Source organism: Gracilinanus agilis, chromosome 2, assembly GCF_016433145.1.
Source record: "Gracilinanus agilis isolate LMUSP501 chromosome 2, AgileGrace, whole genome shotgun sequence".
Taxonomy (NCBI): domain Eukaryota; kingdom Metazoa; phylum Chordata; class Mammalia; order Didelphimorphia; family Didelphidae; genus Gracilinanus; species Gracilinanus agilis.
The window spans coordinates 9,529,461-9,545,341 of record NC_058131.1 but is presented as its reverse complement, the minus strand read 5'-3'; the positions used below and the strand labels follow the sequence as shown (position 1 = coordinate 9,545,341).

The 15,881-nt window shown below is 59.7% G+C and overlaps 1 protein-coding gene across 1 annotated transcript; it reads left to right on the top strand.

The window, feature by feature from the left end:
* Nucleotides 1–3,235: 3,235 nt before the first annotated feature.
* LOC123236649 (STAM binding protein) lies at nt 3,236–15,238 on the top strand. The gene is made up of 10 exons (XM_044663012.1): nt 3,236–3,317; nt 7,507–7,722; nt 8,397–8,472; nt 8,609–8,704; nt 9,856–10,213; nt 12,143–12,267; nt 13,170–13,307; nt 13,866–13,978; nt 14,223–14,322; nt 14,577–15,238. The coding sequence occupies exons 2-10, from the start codon at nt 7,520–7,522 to the stop codon at nt 14,631–14,633; spliced, it is 1,266 nt and encodes a 421-aa protein (XP_044518947.1). The 5' UTR covers nt 3,236–3,317; nt 7,507–7,519; the 3' UTR covers nt 14,634–15,238.
* The last annotated feature ends 643 nt before the right edge of the window (nt 15,239–15,881 follow it).

Sequence of the window (15,881 nt, the reverse complement as noted above, 5' to 3'; positions counted from 1 at the left end):
CATGACCCAGGACAATCCCGAGGACTTGTGAGAAAGATTTTAACTACATCCAGAGAAAGAACTGTGGGAGCAGAAACACAGAAGAAAAACAACTGCCTGATCACATGGGTGGATGAGGATATGATTAGGGATATTGACTCTAAACAATCAGCCCAGTGCAAATATCAATAATATGGAAATAGGTCTGGATCAACGACACATGCAAAGCCCAGTAGAATTGCTCATTGGCTATGGGAGGAGGGGAGGAAAAGAACATGAATCCTATAACCATGGAGAAATGTTATAAATTAATAAATTTAAAAAAAAAAAAAGCTCCATGGAGGCAGGCAGGGGGCAGGAGGGGCCAGAGCCAGGGCTGGGCTTTGAGGAATGAAGAGTTTCTGGGGGCAAAGATGGGCCTGTGCAGGCCAGGCATGGCAGACAAAGTAGGCATGCAATGGCACATGCAGTGCCAGGTGCCCTCCCGTGCTGGGGCCATATTGACTGGAGCATCACCTCGATGTAGGGGAGGCAGGTAAAGTGAGGCCTGAGAGTACCCAGTCAGAGGCTGTCTGGAGCTTCAACCACAGGCTGAGGAGTTTGTATCTTGTTCTAGGAGTGTCAGGAAACCACGGAAGGTTCTGGAGCTGGAGAGGGGCATGGTCAGAACTATCCCTCCAAGATTCTATTGGCAGCTGGGTGGAAGAAGCAGCAGAGAAGGGAGGGGAGGAAAGCAAAGCCTGGGAGTCCAGGGAGGAAGGCTAGAGGATAGGAGGGAACCAAAGTGCTACAGAGGTAGAATGGACCAGGCCTGCATCAGCTATGAGCCTGAGGCAGTTTAGGAAGAAAAAAGCTAGCACTTTAAGGTTCCCAAAGCAATCCAATCCCTGAAGTCATTTAATCTTCACAACCCTTGGAAGAGAAAGGCAGAGGTGGTGTTTGTTTGTTGGTTTGTTTGTTTGTTTGTTTGTTCTTAAGCCCTTATCTTAGAATCAATACTGTATAGCAGATCCTAGGCTGAAGAGCAGTAAGGGCTAGGCAATGAGGGTTTAGTGACTGGACCAGACCACACAGCGAGGAAGTGGCTGAGGTCAAATTTGAACTTAGGGACTCCCCGCTCCAGACCTGGCTCTCAACCCACTGAGACACCTCACTGGCACTGTGGTTGTGTATTTTTAATCTCCTTTTATGGATTGGGGAAACTGAGGCTGAGAGAGGTTAAGTGAAATAAGGATTTGAGGCAGGATTTAAACTCCAGTCCAGCACTCCATCCACTGGGCCACCTAGCTTCCTCCATGGTCATCTAACCCAACCAATATGAAAAAGAAAAGAAAAAGAATTCCTTCTAGAGCAGTGATGGAAAACCTTTTAGAGACCACATGCCATGCCCCTCTTGCCCTGTGCCTCCATTGGGCTGCTGGGCAGAGGGGGGGGGGGTGTGAAACAATGTTGTGGGGTGTGGTGGAGAGGGGGAGGGGAGCAACTCTGCCTAGTCCCTCTGCCTTCCAAGTAATACTGGGGGGGATGTCTTCGTGCCATATTTGGCATGTGTGTCATAGGTTCACCATCACTGCTCTAGAGTATATGTGCTCAAGTGATCAACCAGCCTTTCAGTGTCCCAGGCCAGAGTTGGAGGAGATCGGAGGCCTTCTAGCCCTACCTTCTCTGTATCAAACCCCCAGAGTAGGTCACCAGTCTCTGCTTGAAGACCTCCAAGGACAGTGAGCTCACTACCTCCCAAGACAACACAAGACCCACTTTGAGACTGTGAAAAACTGTTCTGTTTCCTTACATCAATCCTAAGTCTGAGACGTCTTCCCATGGCTCCAAGTTCTCCACTGCGTAGTGGAATAGAACAAGTTGAATCCCTTTTTTCCATGACAACCTTTCCATCTAAGAAGGGAGCTGTCCTTCTTAGAAGGCCCCAAGTCTTTTCTTCTCCCATCCAACTACCCCAAGTCCCTTAAGGCAGTGGTCGTGACCGCCTCCTCCTTGACCTCCATGCCGTCTCTACGGTACTCCCAAGTCCTGGCCAGACTCCAGGCCTTCCCTCGTCCCAAGTTTCTCTGGCCATGCCCTAGCTTGTCCAGATTCTTCCTAAAACGCGGACACCATTCCCCCAATGTGGTCTAACCTTCCGTGTACTAGAAAACGGCCTCCCTCCCCCTCCCCCTGTGGCTCTTCTCCAGGATCAGGTTCTGTGGAGGACCCACCAGATTTGAGGCACCCACAGGAAATGCAGCTGGTGATGGGGGGAGGGGGCTTAAAGCTGGGGCTCTAGCCTGGAATCACCCCTCTAGAGAGGCTGGAGCCCAGACGCATGGCATCAGGGATGACCTCAGAGATGGGGAAACCTGGACTTAAAGGTTGGCTGTGGAAGCAGGGCAAGGTTCGGCGGAGCCACAGCCAACTGGATGGTTATACACTGCAGAGTGCATGAAAAGATGCCTGCGGAGAAGGCGCTTCCTCTGTTGAGGAAATTCCAATGGTAGAAAGAAAGAAAAAAGGACGGACTCCAGAAGGGCTGAAGCAATCAGGCCGAGAGATTATCTGGAGATTCAGGAACGTCCAAGCCAGGGAGATGGGAGAGGGATGGCGACCAGTCAAGAAGACCCCCACGGAGACGGCTGCCAGGTGGCACAGTGGAGAGAGCCAGGCCTGGAGTCAGGAGGATCCGGGTTCAAATCGGACCTCGGATACTTCCTAGCTGTGTGATTCTGAGCAAGTGGCAAGTCACTAAATCCTGTTTGCCTTGTTGTAACTAGGGAAGGAGGAGGAGGCGGGGGAAGGCAAGTCACTTTACCCTCTTTGCCTCAGTTTCCTCATCTGTAAAATGAACTGAAGAAGAAAATGGCAAACACTTCAGTATCTGTGCAGAAAACCCCAAACGGGGTCCCGGAGAGTTGGAAATGAGCGCAGGACATGGGGCACGACAACAGATGCTCCATAAATGAGTTAACACCTGTCAGGCGCTTTGCGAACCTTAAAAGCTCTGTATAAAATGTTCGCTGCTATTACTATATTCCAGGCAGCGCTCGCAAGAGCCTGGAAGTGAACCATACCACGGTGCTCCTCCGGCTCCTTTAAGAAATTGCTCCGCCTCCTTCTTTTTACCAAGATGGCCTCCGCCCCGCGACTCCCCATTGGCCCGGCCGCGCAGCGGAGGCGGGCTCACATTCCCTACTCTCCGGGCGGCGAGGTGTACTAAAGGCCCTCCCACAAGCTGATCGGCACCGGATGTGACGTCAGTCACACGTCTCCGCTGGCGTTGGGGGCGGGGTACGGAGGGAACTAGAACGAGGCTGGGGGAGGCCCGAACCGCGGAAGCGGAGAGGCCGGTGAGTGGGAGCGACGGGGAGGGGGGGAGGGGAGGGCAGACAGCAGGGTGGGGGAGACACCAGCTGGTCCCAGCTCCACTGGGCTGCGTCCCTCCCTGGCTCTCTCCTGTCTCTCGTCTTTGGCTTTCTCTTGTCTCTCCTTTCTGTCTCTCCGTCTCCTATCTCTGACTCTGGATATCTTCTTGTCTCTTTCGTCTCTCTGTCTTTCCCGGTCGCTTGTCTCTGTCTCTCCCTATCTCTTGTCTCTCACTTTTTTCTCTCTGACTCTGTATCTCCTTGTCTAGACTCTCCCTTGTCTGTTTCTGCCTCTCTGTCTCACTTTCTCCCTTGTCTGTCTCTCTGTCTCTCCCTCTCGTCTCTCTCCCCTCTTGTCTCTGTCTCTGGTCTCTCTGACTCATCTCTCCCTGTTTCTCCCCTCTTATCTCTTGGTCTCTCCTCTCTCTTTTGTCTCTCTATCTCTCCCTGTCCCTCGTCTTTGGCTTTCTCTTGTCTCACTCTATCTCTCCCTGACTTTGTGTCTCTCGGTCTCCCATCTCTGACTCTGGATATCTTCTTGTCTCTTTTCGTCTCTCTGTCCGTCTTTCCCGGTCGCTTGGCTCTGTCTCTCCCTATCTCTCGTGTCTCTGTCTCTCCCTATCTCTTGTCTCTTAGTTTTTTCTCTCTCACTGTGTCTCCTTGTCTAGACTCTCCCTTGTCTGTTCCTGCCTCTCTGTCTCTCTCCCCTCTTATCTCTGTCTCTTGTCTCTCTGACTCATCTCTCCCTGTTTTCTCCCCCCTCTTATCTCTTTGTCTCTCCCTGCCTCTCCTCTCTCTCTCCCTGTCTCTTGTCTATTTGTCTCTCCTTGTCTCTGTCTCTCCTAGTTTCTTGTCTCTCTTTGTCTTTCCCTCTCTTCTGTCTCTGTTTCTTTCTGGCTCTTGTCTCTCTTCCCCTCTCTTATCTCTCCTTCTCTCCCTGTTTCATCTCTCTCATCGGTTTCTGTCTTTTTCTCTTGTCTCTTGTCTCTCTGTCTCTCCCCCCTTTGTCTCTCTGTCTTTCTCTGGCTCTCCCTGTCTCCTCCAGCGTCTGACTATTTCTTTCTCTAGTCTCTATCCCTCACTCTTGCCCCTCCTCTTTCTCTCCCTCCATCTCTGTCTCTCTCCCGTTCTCTCATATCTCTGTCTGTGCCAGTCCCCATTTCCCTCCCTCCCCCCTCTCTGTCATGCTCTGCCTTCTCCTCCCCCTTTCCTGGGGCCTCTCTTTTACCTTCTCCCCTTTCCTCACTTCCCACGTGTAGACAAGCCCTGCTGTATCCCCAGCTGTAAAGTGAGCCGTTTGAGCTGGTGGCGTCAAAGTTCCCTTCCAGGGTTTCCTTGGCTTCTTGGGTCTGAAGGGCCACAAAGCACCTACTCCACACCTAGCCTAAGGGAAAAGGCAGGCACAGCCTCCACAGATGTGCCCACGGGGGGTTGGTTGGCCCTCTCCCTGGACCCTTTGGCACCCCAGGAGAAGACTGGCTTTTGAAAGGCTGGGTCTGGGGTCTTGGAAAGGCCCATCCGTTTTCCCCACCGCCATCTCGCCTGGTAGCCTCCTGCTCTTAGAGCCTGGCACCGGCTCCTGGTCTTCCTGGGCCAAGGCGTCTTCAGCCGGGCCTGCTCCGTCCCTGTGCTTGACCTCCAAGGCCCTTTTCCAGCCCCCTCCTCCTCTCCCTCTGTACTGTTCTGCTGATCGGTCCTCTGCCAATGATCCGCAGCTCTCTTGGTCCAGCCCTAACCCCTCTCTTCCCCTCCAGCCTCTTGGACATCCAGCTCAACCCAAAGTGCCTTTCTTCCCTTTTCTCCCAAGCCGTCCCCTCTTGTAATTTCCCTCTTCCTGCTGAGGGGCCAAGGTGACATCCCTGACCCTTCACCCTCGCCAGCTCCCATTTCCATCTGTTGTGAGGGCCTGACTTTTAACAGCTCCCCTCTGGCACTGCCCCCTGCCAGGGCCCCACCACAAATCCCCTCCCCTCTGGGAAGCTTTTCCTAAGCCAGCTTCTTTTTTTTTAACCCCTTACTTTCCATCTTACAATCAAGACTGTGAATGATTCTAGGGCTGAAGAGGAGTAAGGGTTAGGCAGTGGGGGTGAAGTGACTTGCCCAGGGTCACATAGCTAGGAAGTGCCTTTGGTCAGATTTGAACCCAGGACCTCCTGACTCCAGTCCTAGTTCTCAATCCCCAGAGCCACCACGCTGCCTCCAGAGACTTCTCTTTTAAAGAATCTCAGTTTGATCTTTTCACGTCCCTGACACGTGTCTCTATCGGAGGAAAGCCTTGAAGGCCGCCTCTTCTGCCTCCTCAAACACAGTTTTGTAATCCATAGATCCAGTGTAATTTCTTGTATTTCCTCCTCTTCTCCATTCAGTGAGCTGCCAGCAGGAAATGGTCGGCACACCTGCCTCCCTACCCCCCCCCAGGCCCCTCCCTGAAGGTGTGGGCATGAATCACTCTCACCCAGATCTTATTAAAGCAGCTTATCTTGCCCTGCTGGAGAAAGTCCTGTCTTCTGCCCCAGCATTAACCCCCCTCACAGCACAGACCCTCCCAGCCCGCCTCTGCCCCTTCCCTGAAGTTTGTCTTTGGCTTCAGGGAGGCTCCCTGCATCCTCCGTGACTTCTATGTTCTGTGGCCCCGGCTTCTGGGCTCCCGGGCTCCCAGCCAGCTAGTTTGTGAACTTGGCATTCAGTGCTTTCAAAATGATGTCAGTGCAGGTTTGTCCTCCATGCTTGCTCGGCTTTCCCCGCTCCTGTCACATCATCCTCAACGTTTCTCCCTTCTCCTGGGGCAGCCGGGGGGGCTGGACAGAGCAGAAGAGGGTCGTGCGGCCCGGCCAGCTTTCTGTGATCCCAGCGGATCCATGGAGCCTTTTCGTCAGGCCATTAGAGGTTCAGTGACTGGCCCAGGGTCACCCAGCTAGGAAGTGTCTGGGGCTGGATTTGAACTTAGGTCTTCCTGCCTCTAGACCCAGAGCCACCTCTGAGTAGGGCCCACCTTCCGTCTTCCTGTTGTTCTCCTCCCGGAATCCATCTTACAGCGAGGCGGCCACTTGGAGATCTTTTAGTTCTGCTCAGCTTGCCCAAAGGCACACAACAAGACGTTCCCAGCTAGATTTGAACCCAAGGCCTGTGACTCCAGTCCTGGTGCTGTGGGTGCAGTACTGCCCGCATTTTATGTGTAAATGGCCGTCGTTGGGGGCCCTTCCGAGCTCTCTCCGGGCATCATTTTTGGTTTTCAGCCCTTCCCTTCTGTCTCGGATCAGAGCCAGTCTTGGTTCTGAGGCAGAAGGCTGGGCAGCGGGCGGCTTGCCTGGGCCACACTGTTAGGAAGTATCTAAGGTTAGATTTGAACCCAGGACTCTCCTGTGTCCAGGCCCGATGTTCTAGCTACTGAGCCACATCTCTCTCCCCCCCTTGGGCGATGGGGAGCTGCAGGGGGCATCTTGGAGACGATCCCGAAGCCTCGGCCTGGCTCCGTCTCAGCAGCAGTGTTGGGGCTCGCCCGGGCCGGCTGCCTTTCGCACTTCAGGATTGGCCGAGGTCTTGTTTTCAAGGCCTGAACTCCAGGCTTGGGGGGCGGAGACGGGAGGTCCTGGGTTCCGATTCCGCCTCAGCCCTTCCCAGCTGGGTGCCCGCCAGGCCGGCCCTGACCGCTGTCTGCGCTGGCAGGTGGGGGTGCAGGAAGACGACGTCGAGCTCCAAAGGGGGCGGCTCCGTGTCCTCCCGGCCAGGGTGGTAGCCTGTGAGATCCTGGAAAGAGCCAGGACAGGAGAGGGGAAGGGAGGGGCAGCCCCTACCCGGCCTTGAAGGCCTAGAAAGGACGTCCCTGCCCGGAGCCTCCTCACACCTCTGCGGGCTCCCCTTTGGCCTCCTCACCTCCCGCACCGGCGTGGGGCCTCCTCAGGCTCGGCCGCCACCCTGGACAGGAGACGGAGGGTCCGGCGGGGACGACGTCGTGAGCGCCACACAGTTCCCTCCTCCCGCCGCTGGCCTGGGCGGCTGAGGACGTGCCGCGGCTCTTTGCTCCGACTTAGGGCGAAAACCCGAGGCGGGAGGGGGGTGGGGAGCCGCCGGGCCGGCCACGTCCTGGCAGAGGCCCCGAGAGGGACGGCGGGGCGGGAGGGCCGGGGGGCCACCGAGCTCAGCCCGGCACCGTCACGCTTTCTCTTCCCCCCAGAGACTCCGGCCCGATGCCTGACCACGGAGACGTGAGCCTCCCCCCGGAGGAGAGGGTGCGAGCCCTCATCCAGGTGGGCAGCGCCGTGGAGGTCAGCGAAGACGTCCCCCCGCGCCGCTACTTCCGCTCCGGCGTGGAGATCATCCGCATGGCGTCCGTCTACTCGGAGGAGGGCAACATCGAGCACGCCTTCATCCTCTACAACAAGTACATCACGTAAGGCGGCCTCCCCTCCCCGAGCCTCGGACCCTGCCGAAGCGCGGCTCCCCCGCCAGACGGTGTCGGCCAGCGGCCTCAGCCATGGGCCAGGCCTCACGGACGAGCCCCGCCGTCTTCCTTCCAAAGGGAGGCAGGAGAGGCCGGCCGGGGAGGAGGGAGGCCCCAGAGGCCGGGGGGGAGGGGAGCGGCTCTGGTTTCTGGCGGAGCTCTAGGAGCCCCGGTTCTCCCTGCTTGGAGGCTAAGCGGGGATCCCCAATGGAGAGGTCCGGACTCCGGCCCCGAGAAGAGCGGCAGCTCGTATCATTCGAGCTTCACAGCAGCCCCGCCAGAAGGGGGGCCTGTCACGACCCCCATTTTATAGATGGGGAAACGCAGGTAGTGGGTGAGTGACTGGCCCAGGGTCACACAGAGGGTCTGAGGCGGCGTTCGGACCTCAGCCTTCCCGACTGCAGGTCCGACTCTCCGTCCTCGGCGCCCTCCGAGGGTCTCCCGTCTCCCTTGCGCGGCTCTCGCACCCGGGGCTGCTTTGTCTTTGTCCAGACTCGGGGCGCCCCGTGGCTAGGCCGGGCTCCCCGAGAAGTGCCTGCCAGCCGCTCGCACCGTGCCCACAGGGGCCGTTGGGGCGGCCTCGCTCGCTGCCCGGACGCTCATCGGCCGCTTTGTCCTCGCAGGCTCTTCCTTGAGAAGCTCCCCAAACACCGAGACTACAAGACGGCCGTCATCCCCGAGAAGAAGGACACCGTGAAGGTGAGCCCGGCCCGGCCCGGCCTTCTCACGCTGCCTTCTGGCGTGTGGCCTCCGTGCGCTCCTGGGGGGCCCTCTGGGGGCCTCGGCTGGCACCCCCCGCCGGCCGCCCTCCAGCACCCCTTTTGTCCTGTCCCAGAAACTCAAAGAGGTCGCGTTCCCCAAAGCGGAAGAGCTGAAGAAGGAGCTGCTGAAGAGATACACCAAAGAGTACGTGGACTACAATGGGAGGAAGGTGAGAGCGGCGGGCGGGCGCGGAGGCGCTCCAGCTGGTCCCCCCTTACAGATGGGGAAACTGAGGCAGGAAGAGAAGTCATTTTCCCAGAGTCACACAGCTAGTCACGCTCCAGGTCTTCCTGCTTCCAAGCCTGGCGCTCCCTCCACGGCCCCAGGCTCCCCGGGATGGGTCGTGGAAAAGGCAGTGGGGCCTCGGAGCAAGCAGACGCGGGGCAGGATGTGCCCAGGCCGGGCTGCCTGTGCCGCCTGCTTGCCAGGGGACGACGGCGTGCTGGAGCGGGGCGCCCTGCCCTGAGCACCGAGACCCTTCTGGGGAGGAGGGGGCCGGCGACGGGCCGAGGGCAGGGCAGAGACCAGGAACCTCACCGGGGCGGCTTTGCTGTGTGCCAGCCTGCGCTCAGGGCTGGAGCATTTGAGGCTGAGGCCAAGGCCTTCCCCCTCCCCTTCAGCAGGAAGGCCACGGCCTGGAGCAGAGTCTTGTAGGAAACGGGACTCCGGGAGGGGAGGCCCAGGAGGGAGCCAGGCTGGGGCGAGCTTTACATGCCCCAGTAAGATGCTGCGGGACACTAGGGAGCCCCAGAGCCTCTCTGGGCAGGAGACACAGGGCTGTCCCATCGGCAGCGGAGGACAGCTGGGGCCGGAGGGACAATGAGGCCGGTGTCACTGGGGTGGGGGCTTCTGCCGAGAGTCTTCCTGCCTCTGTTTGCCTGGCTCAGGGCCCCCAGGGTCCAGCCCAAGTCTCTCCCTCTCTCTCCCTGTTTCTCCCTCTCTCCCTCTCTCTGTCTCTCTGTCTCTGTCTCTCTCTCCCTCTCTCTGTCTCTCTGTCTCTGTCTCTCTCTCCCTCTCTCTGTCTCTCTGTCTCTGTCTCTCTCTCTCTCTCTCTCTCTCTGTCTCTCTGTCTCTGCCTCTCTCTGTCTCTCTCTGTCTCTCTCCCTCTCTCTCTCTCTCTCTCTCTCTCTCTCTCTCTCTCTGTCTCTCTGTCTCTCTGTCTCTGTCTCTCTTTCCCTCTCTCTGTCTCTCTCTCTCTGTCTCTCCCTCTCTCTCTCTCTCTCTCTCTCTCTCTCTGTCTCTCTGTCTCTCTGTCTCTCTGTCTCTGTCTCTCTCTGTCTCTCTCCCTCTCTCCCTCTCTCTGTCTCTGTCTCTCTGCAGAAGAAGGAAACAGAGGAGTTTGCTCGGAACTTGGCCATCCAGCAGCAGCTGGAGGAGGAGCGCCAGAGGGTGGCCCAGCAGAAGCAGCAGCAGGCGGAGCAGGAACAGTTTCACGCCTTCGAGGAGATGATCCGGCGGCAGGAGCTGGAGAAGGAGCGGCTGCGCATCGTGCAGGAGTTCGGGAGGCCCGACGTGGATCTCGCCATTCCAGGCGGCCCCCTGGTGCCCGGCGTGGAGAAGCCCCCGACGGACGTGCATCCCTCGGCGCCCGGCCTCTCCAGCCCGGGGCCCGCACCAGCCCGGCCCCCACTGGTGGACAGATCCTTGAAGCCCGGATCTCTGAGCAGCCCAGAACCGAGTGAGTCCCGTCGCGCTTTCCCTGGCCTCCAGCGAGGCAGGTTGGGTCAGACATGCCAGTGAGGCGGGTGCAGAGAGCCCCTGGGAAGCCCCCGGACATGCTGTGCCCCTCCTCGCCCCCCCCCGGGCTCTCCTCGTGGCTGGGACAGGGCGGCTGCCGGCTGTGGGGGGCCCCTGTGGTCTTCCATTTGTGTCCTGAGCCCCGGCAGCTGTCTCAGCCCCGCTCTGGCCCCGAGAGCCCTCGGCACCCGCCTGAAGGCAGAAGCTCTCTTTTTGCTGAGGAGAGAGAAGGGGAGGCCGGAGGGCTACGGAGGGCCACGGAGGGCTTCAGGCCTCTCTACGTCGGCTTTCAGGGGAAATTGTGCCCCTTCTGGCTCCCTCCTGCCCCGACCCGCAGCTGCTTCTCGGAGAAGGCCGGGATTTGTTTTCCCCCCTCAAAGCCCTTCTGAACCCTGAAGGCCTCTGCCAGGGCCGACATGCGGGACGGAGCCCGGAGAGCCGCTCCAGCCTTCCCTTCTGTGGCCTCCAACGGGCCGGCGTGGCCTCGAAGCCAGCCAGGAGGACCCAGGAAGATGCTCAGGAAAGGGGAGGCTGGAAGAAGCCCCAGACCGGCCGTCCTCCCGGCCTCCGGCCGCATTGCGCTCGCCGGCTCTCACTTCAGGAACTTTTATTCGTCTGAATTTTGCAGAAGTTCGGACGTTGGGGGGGATGGTAGGAGAGGAGCGAGACGGCCCTTCGTCCCTCCCTGCAACGCCTGGTTTGGGCCTTCTTTGGGCCATCTCCGGGATGGGCCGTCCCTGCTCCATCGTGGCTCTCGGGCGGCCCAGCAGGGGCTTTGCAGCCTCCCAAACGTCCCCCTCCGTGCTGGGGGCAGCCGAGGCTCAGGGGCCCCAAGCCACGTGCCCGGCGCCTCACAGCGCCCCAGTGAGGCCGGGAGGCCGCAGCGTTGGATCAGACTTCGCTGGCACAGAGCGCTCAGCCTGGCCTCCCTCCCATCTGGATCATCCCCATTTTATAGCTGAGTCCTGTGACTGGCCCAGTGTCACACAGTCAGTGACGGAGGCAGGATTCACACTCAGACCTTCCTGATGCCCCCGTCCAATGCTCTCTCTGCCTCATCACGTCCTCTGTAGAGAGCCGCCGGGCACCTCCCGGGCACGAGGCTGAGAGCCGGAGACACCGAGAGGAGGAGGCTGGGCAGCCTCGTCCCAGAGTCAGAACTTCCGGGTCCGAGAGGCAGCGAGCGCCCCGGCTGGAGGCCTCGGGAGGGCTCCGGCCCGCAGCCTCCGGGGGGTTCTTTGGCTCTTTGGGGTTCTGGAGAATGAGGAGGCTCAGAAGGCGGCCCCGACCACCCCCCAGCTCCAAGGGGCCGCAGTGCAGTCAGCGGGGGCAGGACGGAGCGAAGGCCAGACCGAGAAGACGTTGGCTGCAGGCGCGGCCGGCATTTGAACCTCGCCAGCGGCTGTGAGGAAGAGCAGGCGGCTCCCCCTCCGGGCGGTTGTCACTCGCTTGTCTCTCCCTCACGTCCACTTTCGTGGCCCCCTTCGGGGTTTTCTTGGCCGGCGCCCGGGTGGGCCATTTAACTGAGGCCAGCAGGGGGCGCACCCGCAGGTGCAAGTGGTGCAAACAGCCCTTGGCTGGGATCGATGGACAAAGCAGACACTGGGGGGCAGCTGGGGGAGCTCCGTGGATGGAGACCCGGGCTCAGAGCCGGGAGGTCCTGGGTTCAAATCTGGCCTCAGACACTTCCCAGCTGGGTGACCCTGGGCAAGTCACTTGACCCCCATTGCCCAGGCCTGACCGCTCTTCTGCCTTGGAGCCAACACACAGTTCTGACTCCAGGATGGCAGGTCGGGGTGGAAAAACACCAGACGTCTGAGCGTCCGAGCGAGGGGCTCTGGGCGGCCTCTGACCCCCCTTCCCTTTGCAGCGCCCCCGCTGGACGGCCTCCGCCACGTGCTGGTGCCCCACATGCTCTGCCCGCAGTTTCTCCAGCTGGCCGACGGCAACACGGTCCGTGGTGTGGAGACATGCGGGATCCTGTGCGGGAAGCTGGTAAGGCGAAGCCCTCCTGAGCCTCCCCTCCGAGCCTCCCCTCTGCCAGAGTCACCCAGCACAGCCTGTGCTGCACCCGGAGGCTCCCGGCCTCGCCTGCAGACCCGGGCGGTGGCGGCCCCCCGTGCCAGAGGCAGCCCCTTCCTGTCTGGAGCTGCCTCAGGTCCAGCTTCCCCCCCCGTCCCCTCCCGGATCTCCGGCTCTTTCCCAAATTCCCATCGTCAGCCCTGCGGGCAGAGCTTCACCAGGTGCCCGTGTGGCCTCGGGCCGGGCAACCTCTATGCCAAACAGCCAGAGCGCGCATCCGCTTTGTTTCCTGGGGTTCTGTGCAAGGGGAACAAAGAAGTAAAGATGGCGGGCACTCAGGGCACAACGGGGGCACCCAGGGCACAATGGGAGCATCAGGGCACAATGGGAGCATCAGGGCACAACGGGGGCACCCAGGGTACTACGGGGACACCCAGGGCACAACGGGGGCACCACGAAGGGCACCCAGGGCACAACAGGGGCACCCAGGGTACTACAGGGACACCCAGGGCACAACAAGGACATCAGGGCACCACGGGGGGCACCCAGGGCACAACGGGGGCATCAGGGCCCAGTGGGGCCTCTCCTCTCTGGCCTCAGTTGTCCTGTCTGCAGAGCAGGGGGTGGCCTAGATCAGGGGCTTCTGCCAGGGTCCGGGTCCTAGTTTTAAACCATCTCGATAATTGCATTCGGCGTATCCGGCTCTGCCTCATCCAGCGTATCCTGTTATTTCTGAGGCTCCCGGACAGGTTCTGGGCCCCCAGACCGCTCGGGCTCGAAGCTCTCGGCCCACTTTAACCGTCCGGGGTCACGGCCAGGCCTGCGGCGCCGCCCCCGGCGGTCCCATCACGGCCGTTTCTTCTGTCACCCGGCAGATGAAGAACGAATTCACCGTCACCCACGTCCTGGTCCCCAAGCAGAGCTCGGGCCCCGACTACTGCAACACGGAGAACGAGGAGGAGCTGTTCCACATTCAGGATCAGCAGGGCCTCATCACCCTGGGCTGGATCCACGTGAGTGCCCGGCCCCCTTGGGGCTCCCCCGCCCGGGCTGGGGGGCTTCTGGAGCCTCGCCGCCAGCCTGTCCCTGGCAGGGTGGTCCTGGGGGGACTCCGAGAGCAGAAGGAAGCAGAAGGCCCACTTTGTGACTGGTTCATCTCGGGGGGGCAGCACGTGAGCGGCTCGGGCCGAGGACCTCCTCGGGCCGGCCCACTTGATGCCCCGGAGGATCCTGAGGTGGCCGAGGCCCGTGTGGAGCTCTGACTTCTTCCCTCCTCTCAAGCGGCCACATAAAGGAGGCGGCTTCTTGGGGTGCTGCCCCCCGTCTTTTCAGCAATCCGGGTTCACGTGGAACCCCTGCCCTGCAGGTTGTCCCGGCCCCCCGAGGCACAGACCTCTCCTTCCCTTCCAGCGCGGGCCTCCAGCCTCCCTTCTCCATTCCAGATTTTTTGTCCTCGTTGCCGTGTGTCCAGTTCCAGGGTGGAGGCGTCCGTCCTGGCTGAGGCCTCCCGTCCTCCCCTCGCCGCCCCCCTCATGCCTGGCGGCCTCTCTGACTTGTGTGTCTCCCCGCAGACTCATCCCACGCAGACGGCCTTCCTCTCCAGCGTGGACCTGCACACGCACTGCTCCTACCAGATGATGCTGCCGGAGTCCATCGCCATCGTCTGCTCGCCCAAGTTTCAGGAGTGAGTAAATGAGGCCGGGCTGCGGGCTGGACCGCCCGTTGGCTCTTCCTTCGCTGGGGCGTCCGCTGCGCCCGTAGGGCCGGCGCTGGCTTCTCTCCTCTGAGGAGGCTCGGGGTGGGGGCGGGGGAGGCTCTGTGGCGCCGGCGTTGCCCCCATTTGCTAGGACAGAGCCGAGTGGGGCAGGCCGGTACCAGAGCCCGAGAGCAGCGAGATAGCCCGGACGGCCACCCTCCTGTCGTTTCAGAACGGGATTCTTTAGGCTGACGGACCACGGCCTGGAGGAGATTTCTTCTTGTCGCCAGAAAGGGTTTCATCCTCACTGCAAGGACCCCCCTCTGTTCTGTGTGAGTGTGGGTGCTGGGGCTGAGCCCCCCGGCTCGGGGGCCTCCCTCCAGGGCCGGCTGGGCTTCCTCTGTCCCTCGGCTCGAGCCGCCGTAAACCCGTCATGAAGCCAACAGGTCCAGAGGGGCGTCCCGGAAGGGTTGGGAAATCTGGTCCGGGGCCGGCCTCCCTCCCGAGGGGCCTCTGCTTCTGGCCCAGCACCCAGGACCGAGCCGGCACTTGGCTGGACCGTGAGACGCACCCTTTTCCCTTACAGACCTGCAGTCACGTGACCGTGGTGGACCGAGCCGTCACCATCACTGACCTTCGATGAAATGTTGGCCTTAACACTGTCCAGTTACTGTAAAAGCTCTCCGTGTACTGCAGCCCCTTCTCTGTTCCCCGGAGCCCGCCGGGGTCTGCTCTGACTGAAAAGGGGTCTGCCGTTCCCGGGGGGAGCCGGCCCTCTGCGCTGCTCTCGGGGTGCCAGAAATACGTGAGCGAGGCTCGAGTGGCCTCCATTCTGCCTCTCCCTCAGAGCACTAATAGGCCTTCTCAGTTCAGCTCTAACTCGGCGCTCCCCCTTCTCGCTTTCTTTGCTCGTTTCTCCACTGGGACAGACGAAGGGCACCTGTGCGGACAGAACTGTGTTAACCCACCTGCGGCCTCTTTTATCCCCTTCTGGCACTGAGGAAGGGGCTCAGCATGAGGACACTTTAAAAATAGGAAGCTTGTCCCGCGGCAGGGAGGCCCGGCCTTTCACGAGGACGCTGCCCCGCCGACATGGACCCCGACCGGGGACAGGACGGGACGGATCAGGGGGAACTGCCTGTCCTGCAAAATGCGTTTGTGCGGCTGGCCAGAGATATTTTTGTTGTTGTTTAACTAATGGTTCCAGAGGTTTTTTTTTCCCTAAAATAAAGTGATTAAATAAACTGATCCACTGGCTTCTGCTCCGCAGTAACTGGCTAGCACAGGACGGCGAATGCTGTCAGAAATAATGTCCCCCCCCCCCCCCCCGCCCCCAGTCATGCCTTTTCCTCTCTTTTGTCCTAAGCTCTAAGGCGGAGGAGGGGAGCCCCTTCCTGGCTTGTGGACGCTTCCCTGTCCCTCGAGGTGCCAGACTGAGCCCTTTATTGAGAGCCTGTCTGGTCACCTTCCTTGTAGCCCGAGTCAGGCCTGCTTCTTGTCACTTTTTGGCCGCCTTCTTTTTTAAGATGTATTTATTTAATGAATTTAGAGTATTTCTCCACAGTTACATGATCCACGTTCTTTCCCTCCTCTCTCCCGCAGGCAGCGAGCCTTTCCGCTGGGTTTTACTTTATCATTGATCAAGGCCTATTTCCATATTATTCATATTTGCAGTAGATGAACTTTCAGCATCAAAACCCCGTCCTATCCCCACTGAGCCACACGATCCATCCTGTGTTTCCTTCTGGTTTCTGCTCTCCTGTTCTTTCTCTGGAGGTGGATACATTCTTTCTCCCATTGTTGTTAGTAGCAAAGTCAGTTACATTCGATTGTGCTACAATGTATCCATCTCTGTGTACAAAGTTCTGGTTCTGCTCCTTTCACTCTGCAT